At 46.7% G+C, this 18,506-nt stretch overlaps 1 protein-coding gene across 1 annotated transcript in view; it reads right to left on the reverse strand.

Moving 5' to 3' along the window:
• The window catches only part of KCNK13 (potassium two pore domain channel subfamily K member 13), an 87,125-nt gene extending 69,764 nt beyond the window's left edge, over nt 1–17,361 (reverse strand). The window contains exon 1 of the mRNA XM_060261578.1: nt 17,006–17,361. Coding sequence (XP_060117561.1) covers nt 17,006–17,351 — 346 coding nt within the window. The 5' untranslated portion in view covers nt 17,352–17,361. The remainder of the gene's footprint in view (nt 1–17,005) is intronic.
• Nucleotides 17,362–18,506: the final 1,145 nt, after the last annotated feature.

Genomic DNA, 18,506 nt, shown 5'->3' on the forward strand with positions numbered 1-18,506 from the left:
AGGTCTTATGATAGCTCAAGATTCAGCAAATCTACAATGACAAAAGGTCCACAGATGTTGCAACCACCTAAATCTGGCATGGGTTACATGTACATATTCTCATGGTACACATCTGGTGTGTGAATACTGGATTAGAGGGCACTTTAAAGGCAGTAACAGACTGACAGTACAATCCTAAACAGAGTAAAACCCTTCTATAGAATCTATAACAATTTACTTCAAGAAATATGTAACTCTTGTCTAGGATTGCACTGATAGAGACACACAAGGCAATCCTAAGGACACTTTCCTGAGAGTAAGAGCCCCAAGAAGTAGAGTTGAGAACCATGGCCAAAGCACTTCATTCCCCATCAGAATGAAGATTCACCAAGTCCTAAGAATATCTTTCAGTAGCCAAACTTTGAAACTATGGAGTATATAATGCTAGAGCTGAGGGAAGTAGGAAAAGAGGAAGGCCCAACATAAGATGGACTGACTCAATAAAGGAAGCCACCACCTTCAGTCGGCAAAACCTGAGTAAGGCTGTTAATGATAGGAGGTTTTGGAGACCATTAATTCAAAGGGTTGCCGTAAGTCAGAAAAGAACTGACGGCACTTCACACACATACACACACACAAACACAGAGAGAGATTTAATTGTTTAATCTTCTCTTGGAACACCCTGATCCTGCTTTGCATGAAAGGTGGGAAATAAATCAAATCAATAAACTGAAATAAATAAAATAAACACAATCACTCAAAACACTTGAGCTGCACTGTTTTTTGCAGAGGCTGTGGTAAGCACCAAATCAGTTTTCTATTAGGAGCAGCTGCTACTGGATCAAACATCAGCCTCTGATTTAGTAATATATAGGTAAGTACATGTTAGTGTTCTCTTGTGCACAGGGAAACTTAGTGTATGCTCACCTTGAAATAGGACATGATCACAACCTTGGTAAATCTAGGGAAATTGTTTGAGAAATAGCTGAGGTACACGAAGAAACCAGCATAACATACATTACTTTAAATGAATGTGCTGACTGCACCTCAGCCTTTCCTCCATGAAGTATCCATGTTAAATACACATTAACTGCATTTACTATTGGCTACCTCCAAATCCAGTCCCACTCCAGTTGAGAAAGTCAGCCACAGGCTTCAACAGAAGCTTCTAAGGATATAAAATGGAGGAAAGATGGAATGTGAGGAAGGAACTTTGAACTTCTACAGACACTTTACTTGGTTGATAAAGCATCAAAACCAGAATTTTCAAAATGAATTTTTTTTCATGAGTTCTGGTCAATTTTTTTTTAATACATCTATTTTCAAATGTCTGGAGGGATAGATATGCTGTGCATGCTGAAGTACCTATTCTTCCTGTGATGTCAATATCACCTTCTTGATCTTAATTGCTGAATATATAACATGACTGCTCAACATCCCTAGTTATTTTTAGAGGTTCAGAAGATCAGGCCAACAACAGTTCTTGAACAATCCTGACTTTTTGTACTGCTGCTGTATCTTTTCACAGTACTTCCTAGCAACATGATGAGGGCTCATAATTGGGATGAATTTTAGCTAATGAATCTCAATAGCAAAATGAGGTGCATCTCTGGGAATTCATTATTAAGGCTATGTGCTTCGAGTCTCTTGAAGAGGCCACTAGAGTATAATCTGGATGCCGCTTCTGCTTGCCTCTGCACTATTGGCTTGCTTCTTAGCAATCTGCTCCCTTGCTGGTTAACATTCCAGCAAACTGGCACACCTTCGTTTCCTCACTTGGGAGATCATCAAGGCCACTAAGAGGTCAAGATGCTCTGTAAAAGTGGATGCCTTACTTGCACAAGAAAAACACACCATGGGAGATAACATGTCTGAAAATTTATAGACACCATGCTTCCACAAAGACTATTATATTTACTCAAAGAACACTGAACATCAAAACTACAAAGTCCTTGTAAATGTTCCATGAAGCATAACATAAAGAATAAACCATTGAAAATTCTTTTGGTGTAGTGGTTAAGTGTGCGGACTCTTATAAAATGTGAATGAATGAATCTGGGAGAACCGGGTTTGATTCCCCACCCCTCCACTTGCACCTGCTGGAATGGCCTTGGATCAGCCATAGCTCTGGCAGAGGTTGCCCTTAAAAGGGCAGCTGCTGTGGGAGCCCTCTCAGCCCCACCCACCTCACAGGGTGTCTGTTGTGGGGGAGGAAGATAAAGGAGATTGTGAGCCGCTCTGAGACTCTTCAGAGTGTAGGGCGGGATATAAATCCAATATCTTCTTCTTCACTGTCATGGTGAGATTGTTCCCTGGGACTGCCAATGAAAAGGTGCTCTCTCAAGTGCCCACCAGATGAGCTTCTTTGATTGGTGGGTAGGTCAGGAAGGCTTCTCCCTGTGATCTTAATTGGAGAAGACCTTCAGATAGTCTAGCCCCAAGCCATGGCAGAATGGGTATTCAACCTTGGGTCTCCCAGACCCCAAGTGTACACCACTGGCTTCCTTCTCCTTCCCACTGCACCAATCTGGAGGTTGCATTTTCTGGCAGTTGCATATTGGTTTCAATGTAGAGAGAGAAGGATAAATCTGTGGTCTTCTTCTTGTTGTGAATTCTTTAATGGAAATGTCTTGCGTCTGAAGAAAACTGCAAAACTCCCACGTATTCCTCAATGGCAGGGCAATGGCATTCCGAACAAAACTCCTGTTTGAAGGAAACCTGTCCTCTTTAAAGCCCCGAAGCTCTACAATAATCCTTAAATACTTCTTATGTGGAACCAATGCCTACTTTTCTAGTCTTCTACTGCAAGACACACTCAAGCTTTTTTCAAGCCGGCTGATGACTTCTCAATTAACCAGTGCGGCAGGTTCTCATGAACAGGTGTGACAGGTGTAATGGCACCACTGCAGAGCCAGCTCAGATGCTACTCTGTTGTGCTCTCACCTCTTTGTAAAGCATAAAATGAAAATTTCAAGTCTAATGGGAAGGCAGATAGCACCTGCGACTGTAGTCGGTCTCAACGGTATTACTCAGAATCCCTGATTGCCATTGTTGATCACCACCTTAATCAGCCATGCAAATGCCTGGAAAAACATGGGAGATTCCCCCCCCCCCCCCAGAAAAGACACACATGTAGTTCAGTTTGGCACATGTTTTGGATCAGACCCAGGTGGGTCAAGTCACGAGTTCCTGTCACAGGACTGCCATCAGCATACCCTGAAGTAGGGCACCTGCCAGGGCTCAGGATTTTTGCCACTGATCCCCACCCATACACCCCTCCTGCCACCTGTCGGTATTTCTGCTCCCAGCCACCCAGAGTCACAGAGGAAGGGCACATGAATGGTGCACAACAGTGGCACTCCTGGTGGCAATGGCAAGTGGTACAGGCAACTGACCATGGGTGGAGGCAGGGCTTGTGAGCAAGAGAAGAATGCGTGGGGGGCACGAAGGTGTGTGGGCGTAGACAGGAGACCATGAGGGCACCCTGGTCATGGTCTGCCCAGGGCCCACCAAAACCTGGAACTGGCTCTATCCCATAACACAATCTGTTTGGTTATTTAAAATCAAATATATTACAAGTGAGATCTGCACAGCTGCTGCTCCTCCTATACCAGGGACACTGTAAAGCAAGCAATTCCAGATTAGTTGCCATTTCTTCATGTACCAGGTTCATTTTTGGTAGGCTCTCCATGGGTTTGAAAATCATAGGAAAAACTGAATGACTGGATAGGTTGAACACACCCTGAATCTCATTTAATACTTTACTGATCAGGGTTGTGGCTCTACAACCATAACTATAACAAACAAAAAGCCCCCAAACATCATCAATGCATGTTACAAAATAGAGACTTGGATCCTATGACATCATCCCCCTCTCACATCTCTACAGCTGCTGTGGAGGCGGTCCTCTGCTATGGAGCTCCCTTCCTCTGCTATTGAGCTGGCCCTTCTACTCAAGTAACAACAGAGTACCATCAGGCTGCAACTAACTCATGGCAACCTGCTATTGGGTTTTCAAGGCAAAAGATGTGCAGAGGTGGTTTGCTACTGCAGTCCTCTGCATAGCAACCCTGGTCTTCCTCATGCAATAAATACTGTTCTTGTGAATGTGGTGGTGCTAGCAGAAGGACGCAAGTGCAACAGCCAGAGAAAAGCACAAGGACTCAGAATCACAGAGTTGGAAGGGATCTCCTCCAGGGTCATCTAGTCCAACCCCTTGCACAATGCAGGACATTCACAAATACCTCCCCCTAAACTCACAGGATCTGCATTGCTGTCAGATGGCCATCTAGCCTCTGTTTAAAAACCTCAAAGGAAGGCGAGCCCACCACCTCCTGAGGAAGCCTGTTCCACTGAGGAACCGCTCTAACGGTCAGGAAGTTCTTCCTAATGTTGAGCCAGAAACTCTTTTGATTTAATTTCAGCCTACTGGTTCTGGTCCTACCTTCTGAGGCCACAGAAAACAATTCCACATCATCCTCTATATGACAGTTCTTCAAGTACTTGATCGTATCACCTCTCACCCACCTCCTCTTCAGGCTAAACATACCCAGCTCCCTCAACCTTTCTTCATAGGACTTGGTCTCTAGATCCCTCACCATCTTTGCCATCCTCTTCTGGACCCATTCCAGCTTGTCTATATCTTTCTTAAAATGCGGTGCCCAAAACTGAACACAATACTCCAGGTGAGGTCTTACCATAGCAGAGTAAAGCAATTCCATCACTTCATGAGATCTGGACACTATACTTCTGTTAATACAGCCCAAAATTGCATTTGCCTTTTTAGCCACTGCATTACACTGTTGATTCATGTTCAGCGTATGGTCCACTAAGACCCCTACATCCTTTTTGCACATACTACTCCCCAGACAAGTCTCCCCCATCCTATAACCATGCATTGAATTTTTCCTACCTAAATGCAGAACTTTACATTTATCCCTGTTAAAATTCATTTTATTGGTTTTAGCCTAGTTTTCCATCCTGATATCATGAGTTCCTAACCATAATACCAACACTTAGCCACCGGTCAGCACTGCCATGTGTATCTGCATCCTAGGACAGATTTAAGGTGAACTTAGGTTCTTAAAGGATGGCCTAGGAAAGCCTTGAGTACTCTCCCAAACTGGGTTCTACACACCTCCTCTCCAACCCAATGCAGAGCCACACATGAAATACCTACAATTCTGCCAAGCTGTCTACTAATCCATGGAAAATGGATTACGTTGTATTATCAATAGGCGGGCAGTGAATGCATGTTGCAGATTTGCTAGAATTAGTTCCACTTAGCTTTCCTTTCTCTGAGTTGCATGGCTGAATGCCTTTCTTGTCATCACAAACCAAAACTTTTGTCTTCAGCTTCCTGAAATCCAGCCCTGCTTCCTGCAGGTTGGTGTTATTCTATGCTCAGTTCTAGAGGTTCTACAATGGAGAAATTGTACAAAGGACATGGTTAACAATACCTCAAAAATAGCTGGTTCTTCTATATTCCATCTGACATCCTAAACAACACATCACACTGGTTTTTGTAGTTATGACACAAGCTCTCTCTCTCTTTTTGTCCTCTCCTCCATTTAGCTTTCACAATCACCTAAAATAGAAATTAAATGGCAGGTGTGTAGGTTTACTAAGGAAATTTGAATTGGGAAATTTCCTGATTCAAATTTAAACAATGTTAGCAAAAATTAAATTTAGGGAAAGAAGGCAAATACACCGTGTACAAGCCTGGACCATGTACAAACTCGTGGGCATTCAATGAAATTGCTAAGCAGTTGGGTTAGAACGGATAAAAGGAAGTACTTCTTCACCCAAAGGGTGATTGACATGTGGAATTCACTGCCACAGGAGGTGTTGGCGGCTACAAGCATAGCTAGCTTCAAAAGGGGATTGGACAAAAATATGGAGCAGAGGTCCATCAGTGGCTATTAGCCACAGCATATTGTTGGAACTGTCTGGGGCAGTGATGCTCTGTATTCTTGGTGCTTGGGGGGGCAAAGTGGAAGGGCTTCTAGCCCCACTTGTGAACCTCCAGATGGCACGTGGTTTTGGTTTTTTTTGCCACTGTGTGACACAGAGTGTTGGACTGGATGGGCCATTGGCCTGATCCAACATGGCTTCTCTTATGTTCTTATGTAAACACTGTGTGTTGTCTGCGCTTCATACTCCACATTTAGCCCACTGAACATGACTGATTTGCAGCCCAACAGCCCTGACAATTGTCAACAGACTATATGTGTGTGGGGTGGAAAATTTACATGGAAAAATATAGCACTGAAAGATTTTCTGCCCGGCATCCAGTACCCCATCCATTGTACCCCTCTAACCTGCCCTGGGCTGCCACTGGTGGCTCCACCCCATGTCTTGGTTGCTGGCTGTGGGGCAGTGGGGATACAGGGCCTTCTGATCCATGCCAGCCCTTTAAAAGAGGATGGGCAGACAAGGCTTGGCCTCTTTGCTGCCAGCAATCCCACCTCCCTCCCTTGGATTTAATCTTCTGCTGGTACTTCTAACAGCCTGTGCCTTGTGGAACCGCAGTAGATTTTTCCTCACCAGGAGCAAACCCAAAGTTTTCTCCTTGTTACCCCACATTTTTGAAATTTTAGCAACTTCTGAAAATGCAGATTAAGGAGAACACTTCAGGTGTGCTTCTGGTGAAGGAAAATCTACTGTGGGAAATTTCACATAACACATAGTTTTAAGAAGTCATTGCAGGAAATGTCATTACTGAGGAAATGGCCAAAGCCAAAGAAGGAATTTTACCCAGGGATACAATTGGCCAAGGACTCAAGGAGAGAGGGGATTGCCTTCATTGCAGCAAAGGAAACCTGACTTATGTTTATTGTCACAACTGGCCGGATGACACTTAGACCTTGGACAGGGTTAGGGGTCTGCAGGATTCCAAAAGAATGCGGGTAGCAACTTCTAGGAATACATCCAGGCCCAGTGTGCTGACCATGCTTCCAAGAAGCCAGGGACAGGCATGAACAGCAGTGTCCCTTTTCCTGGTTACTGCAAACAGGTGGGCTGGGGGGGGGGGCGGGTTCACTGCCAGCAGTCAGGCTGGAGAGCTTTCTGTGGCTCCCCACCCCTGCTGCATCGCGACTGGAGGAATCAATAAAGCTGCAGCCCAGTTTCCTGACTCTGGTGTTTTTGTGTCATCTTTCTCGCCTGGCTGGTCTCTCCTCCAGGCACAAGGTATAGGATGGTATGCCCCTCCAATTTGTTTGATACGCCATATACCATTTTCAGCAAGATGGGTGCCCTTTCACTTCCCACTGAGATACAGACTGGCAGGGAGATAAAATAATGACATTGCCTTTAACATCTTATTAACTCGGAACAACAGAAGACCTAGAGAATATCAGCATAAACTGACACAAATTCCTACCACCATTTATTATCCTTCCAAATAGTACAAACAGAATCAGGAAGTGGTCCCCATGTGTGCTTTATGCCAGTGAGATAAGCCATTTCCTTGTGCCATGGAAACCCATTTTAATGTCGAAAACAAAATCTCCCAGCCTTGAAATATTCAAATACAACACGGCCTCCCATTTTGTTGAAAACTTGGAATGGATACCAGATGAAAAGTTTGGACAAGCATCATCTCACCTACAGCCAGTTCTTTATGTTAGCAATTTAAGTGAGATCTGTGAAATATGTTGAACACCGTGGCTTGTCAAAATCCACAAACAAGGAGAAATTTTACCAGCAACAAATGAGACAACAGAAATGGAAGAGGCATTTGGCAAATTAACAGAACAATCCTAAGAAGAATTCCACCCTTCTAAGCCTTTCTGCAGTGCTGGTAAAACAGAGTTGTTTTGCCAGGCCTATGGTTGAAGACAGTGACAGGTTTCGTCCTTGATTGGACTCCCCTCTCTCCTCCTTCTTCTCCCCCCCTTTTAGACAAGATTGTTCTCATGCTTAATTCTCCAACTAAAATCAAAAGAGCCAGAGGGCTTGGAGTTAGGTAACCACTCTCTTATTTGCTGCATTCTGGAAAGGGGAAAGACATACCATCTATGGGCTTTTGTTTAGTAAGAAAATGAGGTATTCTGGGTTGGATCCCATGATTCTCTTCCTCCAACAAAGAAGGAATTATCTCCATCAAAGTCATCCTCCATTGAAGAAAGTCTCTCAGCTGAAAGAGGACTTTGTGGAAGAGATCCATTGAATCCAACTTGTAAGAGAGTCACGAGCCAGCTTTCATATACGCAATTTTATGAATAAGTGCAGAAGAAGATATAAGTGCAGTTTTCTTTAACTCATAAATGTACTTGAGAACATGCTAACTCTTGCTGTTTTACAGATACCTGAAGTCATTTATGATTCTGTCATCTTTCCTATGCATCTGAACATATATCTTGCATTGCATGTATAATCTGTTAGTATCACATATACCACATACATACATTGCGCAACAGTATACAATATTTCACCAAGTTTCTTTCATCCTTGGGTTCTACCTGACAGGCGTAGTCTGTCAGTTTGCACATGACGGATAAGAAAGCACTCTGAAATTAAAACCCCAGTGCAAGCAAGAGGAGAAATGCAAACAGGCATCACCCAACAATCTACGTATTTTAAAATTGAGCTTTCATTTCTTGTTGTTCTTTCTTGACAGAAAACAACAGTTTTCTGCAGAACTGTTTGGGGTTCCAGTGAAGGGGTAAGAAAGAAAATGTGTATTCTGATGAAGGAACAGAATGAAACTTTGGTGGGGGTGGGGCATATACATTTCCTCCCTTCAGAGAAGACATTAAAAATTGCAGGGAGTGCAGATGACGCCTGTATGCCAGTTTTCGTGCTGATCCTGTTTTCTACTCCAAACTCTACAGCAGTGACTGGCAACACCAGCGTGACACCAATATGCCCACACACCAGCTGTGCACTACCTGGGCAGCTGATCGCCATTCCTTCCTCACATTCCTTTACAGTCAACCTTTATAGTGGAAAGCCACCAGAAGACCTGTTTTACTCATACATTGGTTAATTCAAATCAGAACTTTGTGGCATTTTTAACATTTTCCTATTTATGTATGTGTGTGTGCATGTGCGAGTGTGTTTGTGCACCTGGAAGTCATGGTGACCTCTGGTGACTGACCCCTACTGGGAGCCTAGAGTATATTCAGGGAGGTGGCTGAATGAAGTCTGTCCCTGCCTCCCAACTCCTGGTATTCCAAGGAAGTCTCCAGGGCTATTTTGTAGAAAAAGCCCAGCAGGAACTCATTTGCATACTACACCACACCCCCTGATGCCAAGCCAGCCAGAACTGTATTCCTTTGCATTTCTGCTCAAAAAACCCCCTGTAGGTCTCCCATACAAGCACTTGCCAGAGTTGACCCTGCATAGCTTCCAAGATCTGATGAGATCGGGCTTGCGTGGGCTATCCAGGTCAGGGCAGAGACCTGTAGTGTATTAAAGAGCCATAGCACATGCTTTTCATGGACCACAAAGAACTCATCAGTTCATCAGGGTATGTTTACACAGAGAACTCACATGTACTGAAACAATACTGCGGCATGAAGTTGGCTGATGAATCTTTCTAAGCTTGAATATTCTCGTTTGGGTATTTTCCAATACATGTTTGGCTTGGGTCCTAGGATGCTGCGCCCGTTGCGCTTTTCTCCAGCTGCTCTGGTGCTCACTTGATCTTTTCCTACCACTAGTCTATAGGCAAGATCATTGTTTTTTTCCCAGCAGCCCCTGCACATGCAGAAGTGTTCTCAGAAGAGGAAAGTGAATGCTGCAATGGACAAAAGCCTCTATGGTGGCCACAGATATGAAGGGAATGGTGTCCTAAAATCCATGATAATATCATTAACATGCCAACTACATCATCCCATCTTCTTCTCCCTCACAGCAACCAGCCAAGTTCAGATATCGCAACAAAACTTCTGGACACAAATGCTCCTTCTCAGTGTGCCTCGTGTGGCTTCCCTGCTATCCTTCCTTTGTGCAGAAAGTAATCAGAAGCTTCTCTGGAGGTGAGGTGGCAAGATGGAGTATGCAAGCAAGCATGATAGCCAGCCATGTTTGTGCTCTCCCCCCCGCCATGAGAAAGGTTTGTTACAATATATGAATGCAGCCACTGGTTCTCTTGGACATCAGAAAGAAATCCAAGTTGTGATGAGTACAATCAGCTTTCATTCTCAGACTCCTGCAAACCCTCCCTCTCAGCCTTAGAAACCATGCCAATCATTTGAGCCAGTGTGGTGCAGTGGTAAAGTGGCTCTTATCTGGGAGAACAGGGTTTGATTCCCCACTCCTCCACTTGTAGCTTCTGGAATGGCCTTGGGTCAGCCATAGCTCTTGCAAGAGTTGTCCTTGAAAGAGCAGCTTCTGGGAGAGTTCTCTCAGTCCCCACCTACCTCACAGGGTGCCTGTTGTGGGGGAAGAAGATTGTAAGCTGCTTTGAGACTGATTCACAGAGAAGGGCGGGGTATAAATCTATGCTCTTCTTCATTTAACTCTGGTTTGTGGCAAAATGTGGGTGCCTTAACAAACTGGGGTTGGGTCCCCCATCAAGTAATGAAGATCCTAAACCATTACAGTTTAGAATCTGGAAGTATGGTGTGGGAAGAACAAATCCACAATAATTTGCTGAGGAGGTTGTGTTTACACGACACAGCCAATCGAGTCTTTAATCCTAACCCAGCATATGGACGGAAGAGGGAGTGTAAAAGTCTGAAAATCAGCTCACATCATCTTCACTATGGACAAAGTCTGTTTTGTTCAAGATATCTGAATGCAGCTGTAAGCTCTGAACATTTCTTTCAAGACTGTGCCGCACACAGCATACTGGAATTTATTTCTTGCTTCACATTGACAGGACTGTTTAATTATTAGGAAACTTTCTTGCCCCCAAGACAAATATATACAACTCATAATTAGGGGCCTTAAAGATCAATTCTAGCAGCAGCTCAGTGGTCAGATACTCTGTCATCGCTCATTACCAACCAAACAAAATTATACAGCAGCTTGAGTTAATGACCATCTCCTCTACCAAGACATCTTTGGGATTCAGAAGGTTTACTATTCACAAAAAAAAATGTCTCAAGGAATCCTATTCTTGGAAAACCTCTTCTAAGCAGGAACATCTGGTCCCTGTCTCATCTCTCAAGACAAACATCACACCTCTGCAGCTATGAGTGTAGGAAATCAATTGAATGAATCAGGAAAGAGGACTGTAGAAGGCAGCTACTGCAGGGAAAGAAGTGAGAAAGGTCCGTTGAGAACAAAAACTAATCACAAGCTTCTAGTCTAAAAGAAAAGAGCTGTAAGGTAGATGGAGAACAAGTGTATGAAAGCTTGTTCTATAGACACCAGGGCAGATATTATTAGGCTCTTCCACACTTTTGAAACATTCGATGAGCAACTCTCAGTGGCTGTTTTGAGAACTGGGGAAAGACTGGTGGTGGTGGAAAATGCCTCAAGCTGCAGTCAACTTACAGCGACCCCATAGGATTTTCAAGGCAAGAGGTATTCAGAGATAAGAACATAAGAGAAGCCATGTTGGATCAGGCCAATGTGTGAGGAAAAGCCCCCTTTTCCGAACATCGTAGTCACCAGTATGGTTGCCAGGGCGCCTGGAGAAGCGAGCTCGCACACGTCTGGCCAGAGAGTGTGGGCAAAACTATCCAGGAACCTAAAGGGACTTATGTGTACAAGCAGCCACAAGTTATGCAGGCATTCTAACCCGGTACAGAGTGCTTGCTAACACACACGGATGTTTCCCCGTCACCGCATGGGCCAGCCATGGAGCGGAAGAAGCTGCGCCGCCACGGAGCCATCCAGGCGACCGGTTATGAAGCGCTGAACATGGAATCCACCTTGTAACGCTAACACCACTCGTAGCCATCTTCCTGCCAGGCTGGACTTCATTCCCTCATAGTGGAAGGCTCACGTACACACCCTATGTCACCTTTAGCCCGCAAGCAACCCGCCTGCCCCATGAATGGATTAACAGCTCAACTGTTGTTCCTGTTGTTTATTTATTTATTTATTTATTTATATTGGGATTTATACCCCGCCCTTCGCACCCTTGTCTGACAAAACCCTAGACAAAGGCTCCTGCCCAGAAGATGATGGGAAAAGAGGAAGAACATCTCCTGCTGGAATCAAGCCTTTTGTCTAAACTGGGGATACCTAGGTCAATATTTGATTCCCTATTGTCACCTTCCCAGATAAGTCCATCTAATCTTAAGTATTTAGCCTTTTCCATTCTTCTTCCCGACTGACACCTTGGAGCCGCCCCAGGGCCTGTTGCAACCTGGAAGTTCTCTCAGGTACACAGGACCCAGGCGAAGTTCATTGGTCAAGAGCAGGCACCCAATTAAGTGCCACCAAGCAACCCACCTTCCGCTGCATAGATCCATCCCCGATTCCTGATCAGTTTCGGGTCCCTTACCCATTTCCTCACATGTCGCCCATTGGAGCCTTCCTCGAAGACTACGATAGGTAATATCACCCTGTGTGTCTACCCTTATATGTTCCCCTATCCATCTATCTATATTTCCTAGGACTGTATGAATGTGTGATTGTATATGTGTTTTAATCTTGTATGGAAGACTATATTTTTCTCAATAAATTGTAATTGGTTTTACTAAATTAGAGTACCATCATTTAAGCAGCACTCTCTGGTTGGTTAATCTTGTATACATTGGTAAAAAGATTTCGAGTGAGCCAGGTGCCCACCTAACTAATTCCCCAACCTCGTTTTGAGGGCATTTCGGCTAACAAATGGTCCAACCAGTCCAACACTCTGTGTCACACAGTGGCAAAAAAATTTATATATACACACACACTGTGGCTAATAGCTCCATATTTTTATCTGCTCCATATTTAATCTGCTCCATATTTTTATCTAAACCCCTCTTGGTGGCTATGCTTGTGGCCGCCACCACCTCCTGTGGCAGTGAATTCCACATGTTAATCACCCTTTGGGTGAAGAAGTACTTCCTTTTATCAGTTTTAACCTGTCTGCTCAGCAATTTCATCGAATGCAATTTCATCGAATGGTTTGCTATTGCCCACCTTTTCATGTGATCCTGGACTTCCTTGGAGTCTCCCACCGAAAATAACAGAGCTGACACTGCTTAGCCTCTGAGATCAGATGAGGTCAGGCTAGCCTGCAATACCCAGATCAGGCCAGTGGAAAGACAACTGCTCTAAAGTCAGCAAGTGGTTCAAGAATTTAAGTATTAAGATGTGTTTCTGTAATCATTAAAAATGCTGGAGTCCCACCGAATGGGACCAGAACTGTGATAGCACCCCAAATGTGGCCACACCACAAATCTCTGTAAGAGCACTATGATCCTAGTAATTTTGTTTCTGGTCTCTTTCCTAACACTCAGTCTCTACACAAAATTTGCCTCTTTCAACATTTCCATAAAGCAAGTTGACATCTTCATTGAGCTGTCCACCACAACCTCAAGATCTCTTTTTCCTGGTCAGTCACCAAGATCAAACCCCCATTCTCTAAAAAGCAGGGCTTTTTTGGTAGAAAAAGCCCAGCAGGAACTCATTTGCATCTTAGCCACACCCCATGATGCCTAGCCAGCCGGAACTGCATTCCTGCTCAAAAAAAGCCCTGCTGAAAAGTATTTAATGTTAGAATTTTTGGCCCCAATATACATCATGTGACACTCCCACCAAACCTCCCTTGCCATGTTGTGGTTCATTCACCCAGTTGTTGCTCACTCACCTGGTTCCTTTGGAGTGAGTAATGATTTGCTCTGGACATTACCATCCTGAATAACCCCGTGTCATCGGCAAACTTGGCCATCTCACTGCTTGCCTCCTCAATTCCATGCCAATTAAACAGCACCTGTCCCCATACAAATCCTGGTGGCACCCCCAATTCTGACTCCCCTCCATTGAGAGAACTGTCCATTTGCTCCTGTCCTCTGCTTCCTGCCCTTTATTCAGTTGCAAGAGCCACTCTCTGTTATCTCAGGAGTCTGACAGGAATTTTGCTTTGCTCTCATGCAGGCATCACTAGCACAAATGGAAGGCTTGTGCTTGCTTCTCATCTAGCTTTCCAGCTCTTGCTGTTGCCTTAACATGCTCTGGAGTGGATGGGGAGGAGTCTATAGAGATATGGAGGCAAAACAGAGGGAGTGGGGAGCTTTTGTGCAGCAAAACAGCCTGTGGGTTGTTTTTAAGGGAGCACACACACATACAACTTGTTGAGCTCTGATCAAACATGCAGCTGTCCAGCAGAGGTGGGCTGTAATTCAGATGTGGTTAACATCTACTGCATGCTGCAGGTCCTAAGTCCAGTCCCACAAATCTCCACATAATGTGGATGGGAAAAGACCTTTCTCTGCCCGAGATGCTGGAGAACCACTGTGGGGAGTGGCCAACACTAGGCTAGCCAGACCAATGGCCTGCTTCAGTTAACGCATTTCATTAGAACAAAGAAGTCAGGAGAAAGTCTAAGCCTCTGCAAAGAAGGCATCTGCAGATTTATTCCAGTGCGCTTGCTGATCTTCCCATCTATCAAAGCCAGTTCTAAGGTTTCCTGCAGGCGCTGAATTAGATAACTTAATTGCTGGGTTAGTCAGCTCACTGCTTTGGCAGGTCCCCTAGGGGCCAACACCTGACAGCATGCGCTACTGGGAGGGGGAAGTGACTGACAGCCCCATCTGAATACCTGTGCACTACATGACAAGGAATCGCAGCAGCTCAATCTGTATACCTGAGCTGTATGATGAGAAATTGCAGCAGCCCTATCTGTTTACCTGCGCTGTAGGACAGGGTGTGCAGCAGTCACAGGACATAGCCCAGAAACGTGCTGGGGAATACTGACAGGGAAAGAGAGTTGACAGGGCCAGGATAGAGGTTCAGAGGGACTGGGACAGGACCCCTGAATGGGTGCCCTTTGCAGAATGGGACCCTAAAGCTTTGGGCTGTTTGTTTCTTTCACCATTGAACTAATATTTCTGGAGGTGCTCCTGGCCCCCTCACTTTTGATCTTTAGGAGGCAGCTGAAGACAGTTTTATTCAGCACTGCATTTGGTTATGTTTACTAGCAGTCTTGAACTGTGCTTGTAAAATTTGGATTTTATACATTGTATCTATGTTGTGCAGCGTTCCCTCTAAGCTGAGCTAGTGTGAGCTAGCTCACTGTTTTTTAGCCCCTGGCTTATACATTTTTGTCTTAGCTGAGGAAAAATGGCCCCAGAGCAAAGTAACTAAAGAAGTAGCTCACAAAGTAGAATTTTTGCTCACAAGACTCCACAGCTTAAAGGGAGTATTGGTTGTAAGCCGTCTTGTGCTCCTTAAGAAAGACGGCTACTAAGTGTTTTAAATCTTAAAATAAATAAGATGAAAAGCTGCACAGCATCATTTCCAAACAGAATCTATGCCCTAGTCGACTGAAACATTTTTATATTGCTATTTTTTAAAAAATGCAAGAAGTGCAAGTGTGAAAATAACTCCTTAGGCTTAAGCACCCGGCCTGGGATTTCTCTTAGGCACACCCAGTCCCAAAGATTCTAAGCTACAAAACAAAATGTGTAACACACACCCTTCAGTGCAATGACAAAAGCAGACAGCTATGCGCAACCTATGTCAATTTCATAGTCCTCTGGATCTACTAAAAAGCAGTTGTTACAAAGATTCATCAGATTGCACAAAAATCTTGCTGTATTATGACATGTTTTCTTCAGTCATGGAACAAAAATCAGAGGAGGATGTTCTTTTTTCTTAAAAAAAAAGTGTTGGAGATGGAGATTGTTATTTCACAGTCTTGACACCTCTGGGAAACTGAGCTGCTGTCAGTGCAAGCAGGTGAAACCAACTAAGAAGACACATGCAATGCCTTGTGCTTGGAAAAGGTGCTTCAGAGTTTTCAACAACTACTACTGTGGATGAGTGTTAACACAAGGAGGGAAAAGAACATGATGTGCCAGAAGGTACTTCAGGAAACACATTAAAGCAAGCAAATATATAAGGAGGGTGAAGGGGGCAAGGGTTCATAACTTTATCTTCTCTTCCATTTCTATTACTCTGAAATTTGGCACTGATGCACATAACAAGGGCCCTGCTGGGTCAGACCAGGCATCTATCCAGTTCACCATCCAGTTTCACAGAGTGGCTAAACCAGATGAGAAAGATCCAACAGGAATACCTGGCATAAAGGATGTTGCTCTCCTTAAAGAGGAAAGCTACTAGATGCCTTTCCAAACATGAAACCCCACAGGAACATTGCCGCAAGGGGACACGCCTGCATCACAGAGCGAAATGTGCACACATATATGTACACACTGAGAGAATGTACACACTGAGAGAACCCACCACCATTCCCAGTATACCCACACCAGAATCCTGGTGGGACAGATGTACGCTTGGTGCCTCTCTACCCACCCACTTCCCAAACACACCTCTGCTGTTTCGAGGCAGAAGCAGTGCAAACCAATGTTCCCTCTAAGCCATGGAGTCTTGTGAGCAAAAATTCTACTTTGTGAGCTACTGGCATTAAAGTTCTGACCTACTGCATAAATTATTGTGCTCTGGGGCCATTATTCCTAAGCTAAGACAAAAATGTGTGAGCCACAGCCTAAAGACTGTGAGCTAACTCAGCTTAGAGGGAACACTGGTGCAAACCAGTGGCAACAAGCCAACCCTGCGCAGCATTCCTTCCAAGAGGCTGAGCTGGGAGCAACTCTGCAGAGAAGAATTGCAGATTTATACCCCGCCCTTCTCTCTGAATCAGAGACTCATAGCGGCTTACAATCTCCCATGTCTTCTCCCTCCACAACAGACACCCTGTGAGAGGTGGGTGGGGCTGAGAGGGCTCTCACAGCGCTGCCCTTTCAAGGACAACTCCTGCAATAGCTATGGCTAACCCAAGGCCATCCCAGCAGCTGCAAGTGGAGGTGTGAGGAATCAAACCCGGTTCTTCCAGATAAGAGTCCACGCACTCAACTACTACACCAAACTGGCTCTTAACTTTAGCTCACACCTTTAATGCCAGTAACTCAGAGGATGGCACTCGGCGGAGCTAGCTGGGGCGACTCACCTATGGTGGAGACGACGGTGCCCACGAAGTAGAAGGCGCCGGGGAAGTCCCAGCGGGGGCGCACGTCCTGCACCCGGATGCCGGCCACGTAGGCCACTTCGTACTCCCAGAGGAGCTGGCGCAGGTCGGGCAGGCTGAGGTTGTGCCGCTGCGAGAAGTTCTGCAGGCGGGCCTGCCACCTCTGCTGCGTCTCCCGCTCGCGGGGCAGCTCGAGGGCCGAGAAGACGGCGGCGCCGCACAGCATGTAGAGCACGATGAGCGCGGCCAGCAGCAGGAAGCGCGCGTTGTCTTCGTTCAGGGCGCCCGCCGGGCTCGGGGAGCAGCAGCACAGGCCGCGGCACGCCATGCCTCTCCCGCCGCCGCCCCCTGCTGCCTACCCCCGCCGCCTCCGCATGCCGCCAGGGGGGAAGGCGGCTCCCCTCGTCCCACTCAGAAGGACTGCCCAAGCCCGCCGGGGGCAGCGGGAGAGCATTGCCGAGGCTGCGCGCCGGGACGCGTTTCCTCGCCCGCAGGTCCCATGGAGGAGCGGGCGCAGAGCCCGGCGGCGCCGGAGCAAGGAAGCCCGCGCCCTCGCCGGCCACGTGGCGGAGCCTTCCCGGGCTTTATTCGAAGCGGGAGCCCGCAGAGTTTAGCGCCGAGGCGAGCCAGATCTCCCCTGCCCATGTGCCGAGCGCCTGTCCCGCGCCACGGACTCGAGTCCAGCCCTCTGGGAACACAGCGCGCCGCTCCCGGGCACCACTGCTGCTGGGCTCGTCTGTCCGTCGCTTCCCTCTAAGACCCGCACTCGCCGACTGCCGGCTCTGCTGTGGCGGACTGTGGGAGCCCCCGGCGTTTTCCGCCGCTCGGCACGTGGGTCTCCCGCTGCCCGCTGGGCGTGTGCCCGGGGGGTGGAGGAAGCCAAGCGCCGCTCGGCGGCCGCCTCTGCAAGCCCCGCGTCACCCTCGCCCAGCGCGCTGCTCCTTCTCTGCTTGCGCCGGCAGGAATCCGGGCAAAGCTCCCCGTCTTTGGAAGCACTGCGAAAGCGAACCCGCGCTCAGGACCCGGTTTTCCGGAGAGGAGAAGAGAACAAACACAACCCCCAGGCAGCTAACGGAGCGGGATGTTGCCTACCGGCTTTCCCCCAGCAAGGCTAATCGGCGCCTCCCGCAGCTCCTCCCCGCCCCTCCCCGAAGCGGCTGCGCTGGACCGCCCCGACGAGAGTCGCTCTCCACTGACGGGCCAGGCAGGACCGGCTGCTTCTGCTGCCCGGCCACGGATCTTCAGAGACTGCAGCCCGCAGGCAGGGGGCGTGTCGAAGGCGGCAAGCTTTGCTGCCGCCGCGCCTCTGACTGAACGGCCGGAGTTTGGACCCGCCGTCGCTCTACTGTTTGTCTTCTTTGGATGGGCGAACAGAGCTGGGCTGCTTTCCATCCGGAGCTCGCTGGTTTCCGTAGCTGCTTCAAGGAGAGCCGGGTGGAAAGCTAGCGGACTCCTACGGGGCAATTCCGTAGAGTCACGCTCT

The sequence above is a fragment of the Heteronotia binoei genome, chromosome 21, assembly GCF_032191835.1.
Source record: "Heteronotia binoei isolate CCM8104 ecotype False Entrance Well chromosome 21, APGP_CSIRO_Hbin_v1, whole genome shotgun sequence".
In the NCBI taxonomy this organism is placed as follows: domain Eukaryota; kingdom Metazoa; phylum Chordata; class Lepidosauria; order Squamata; family Gekkonidae; genus Heteronotia; species Heteronotia binoei.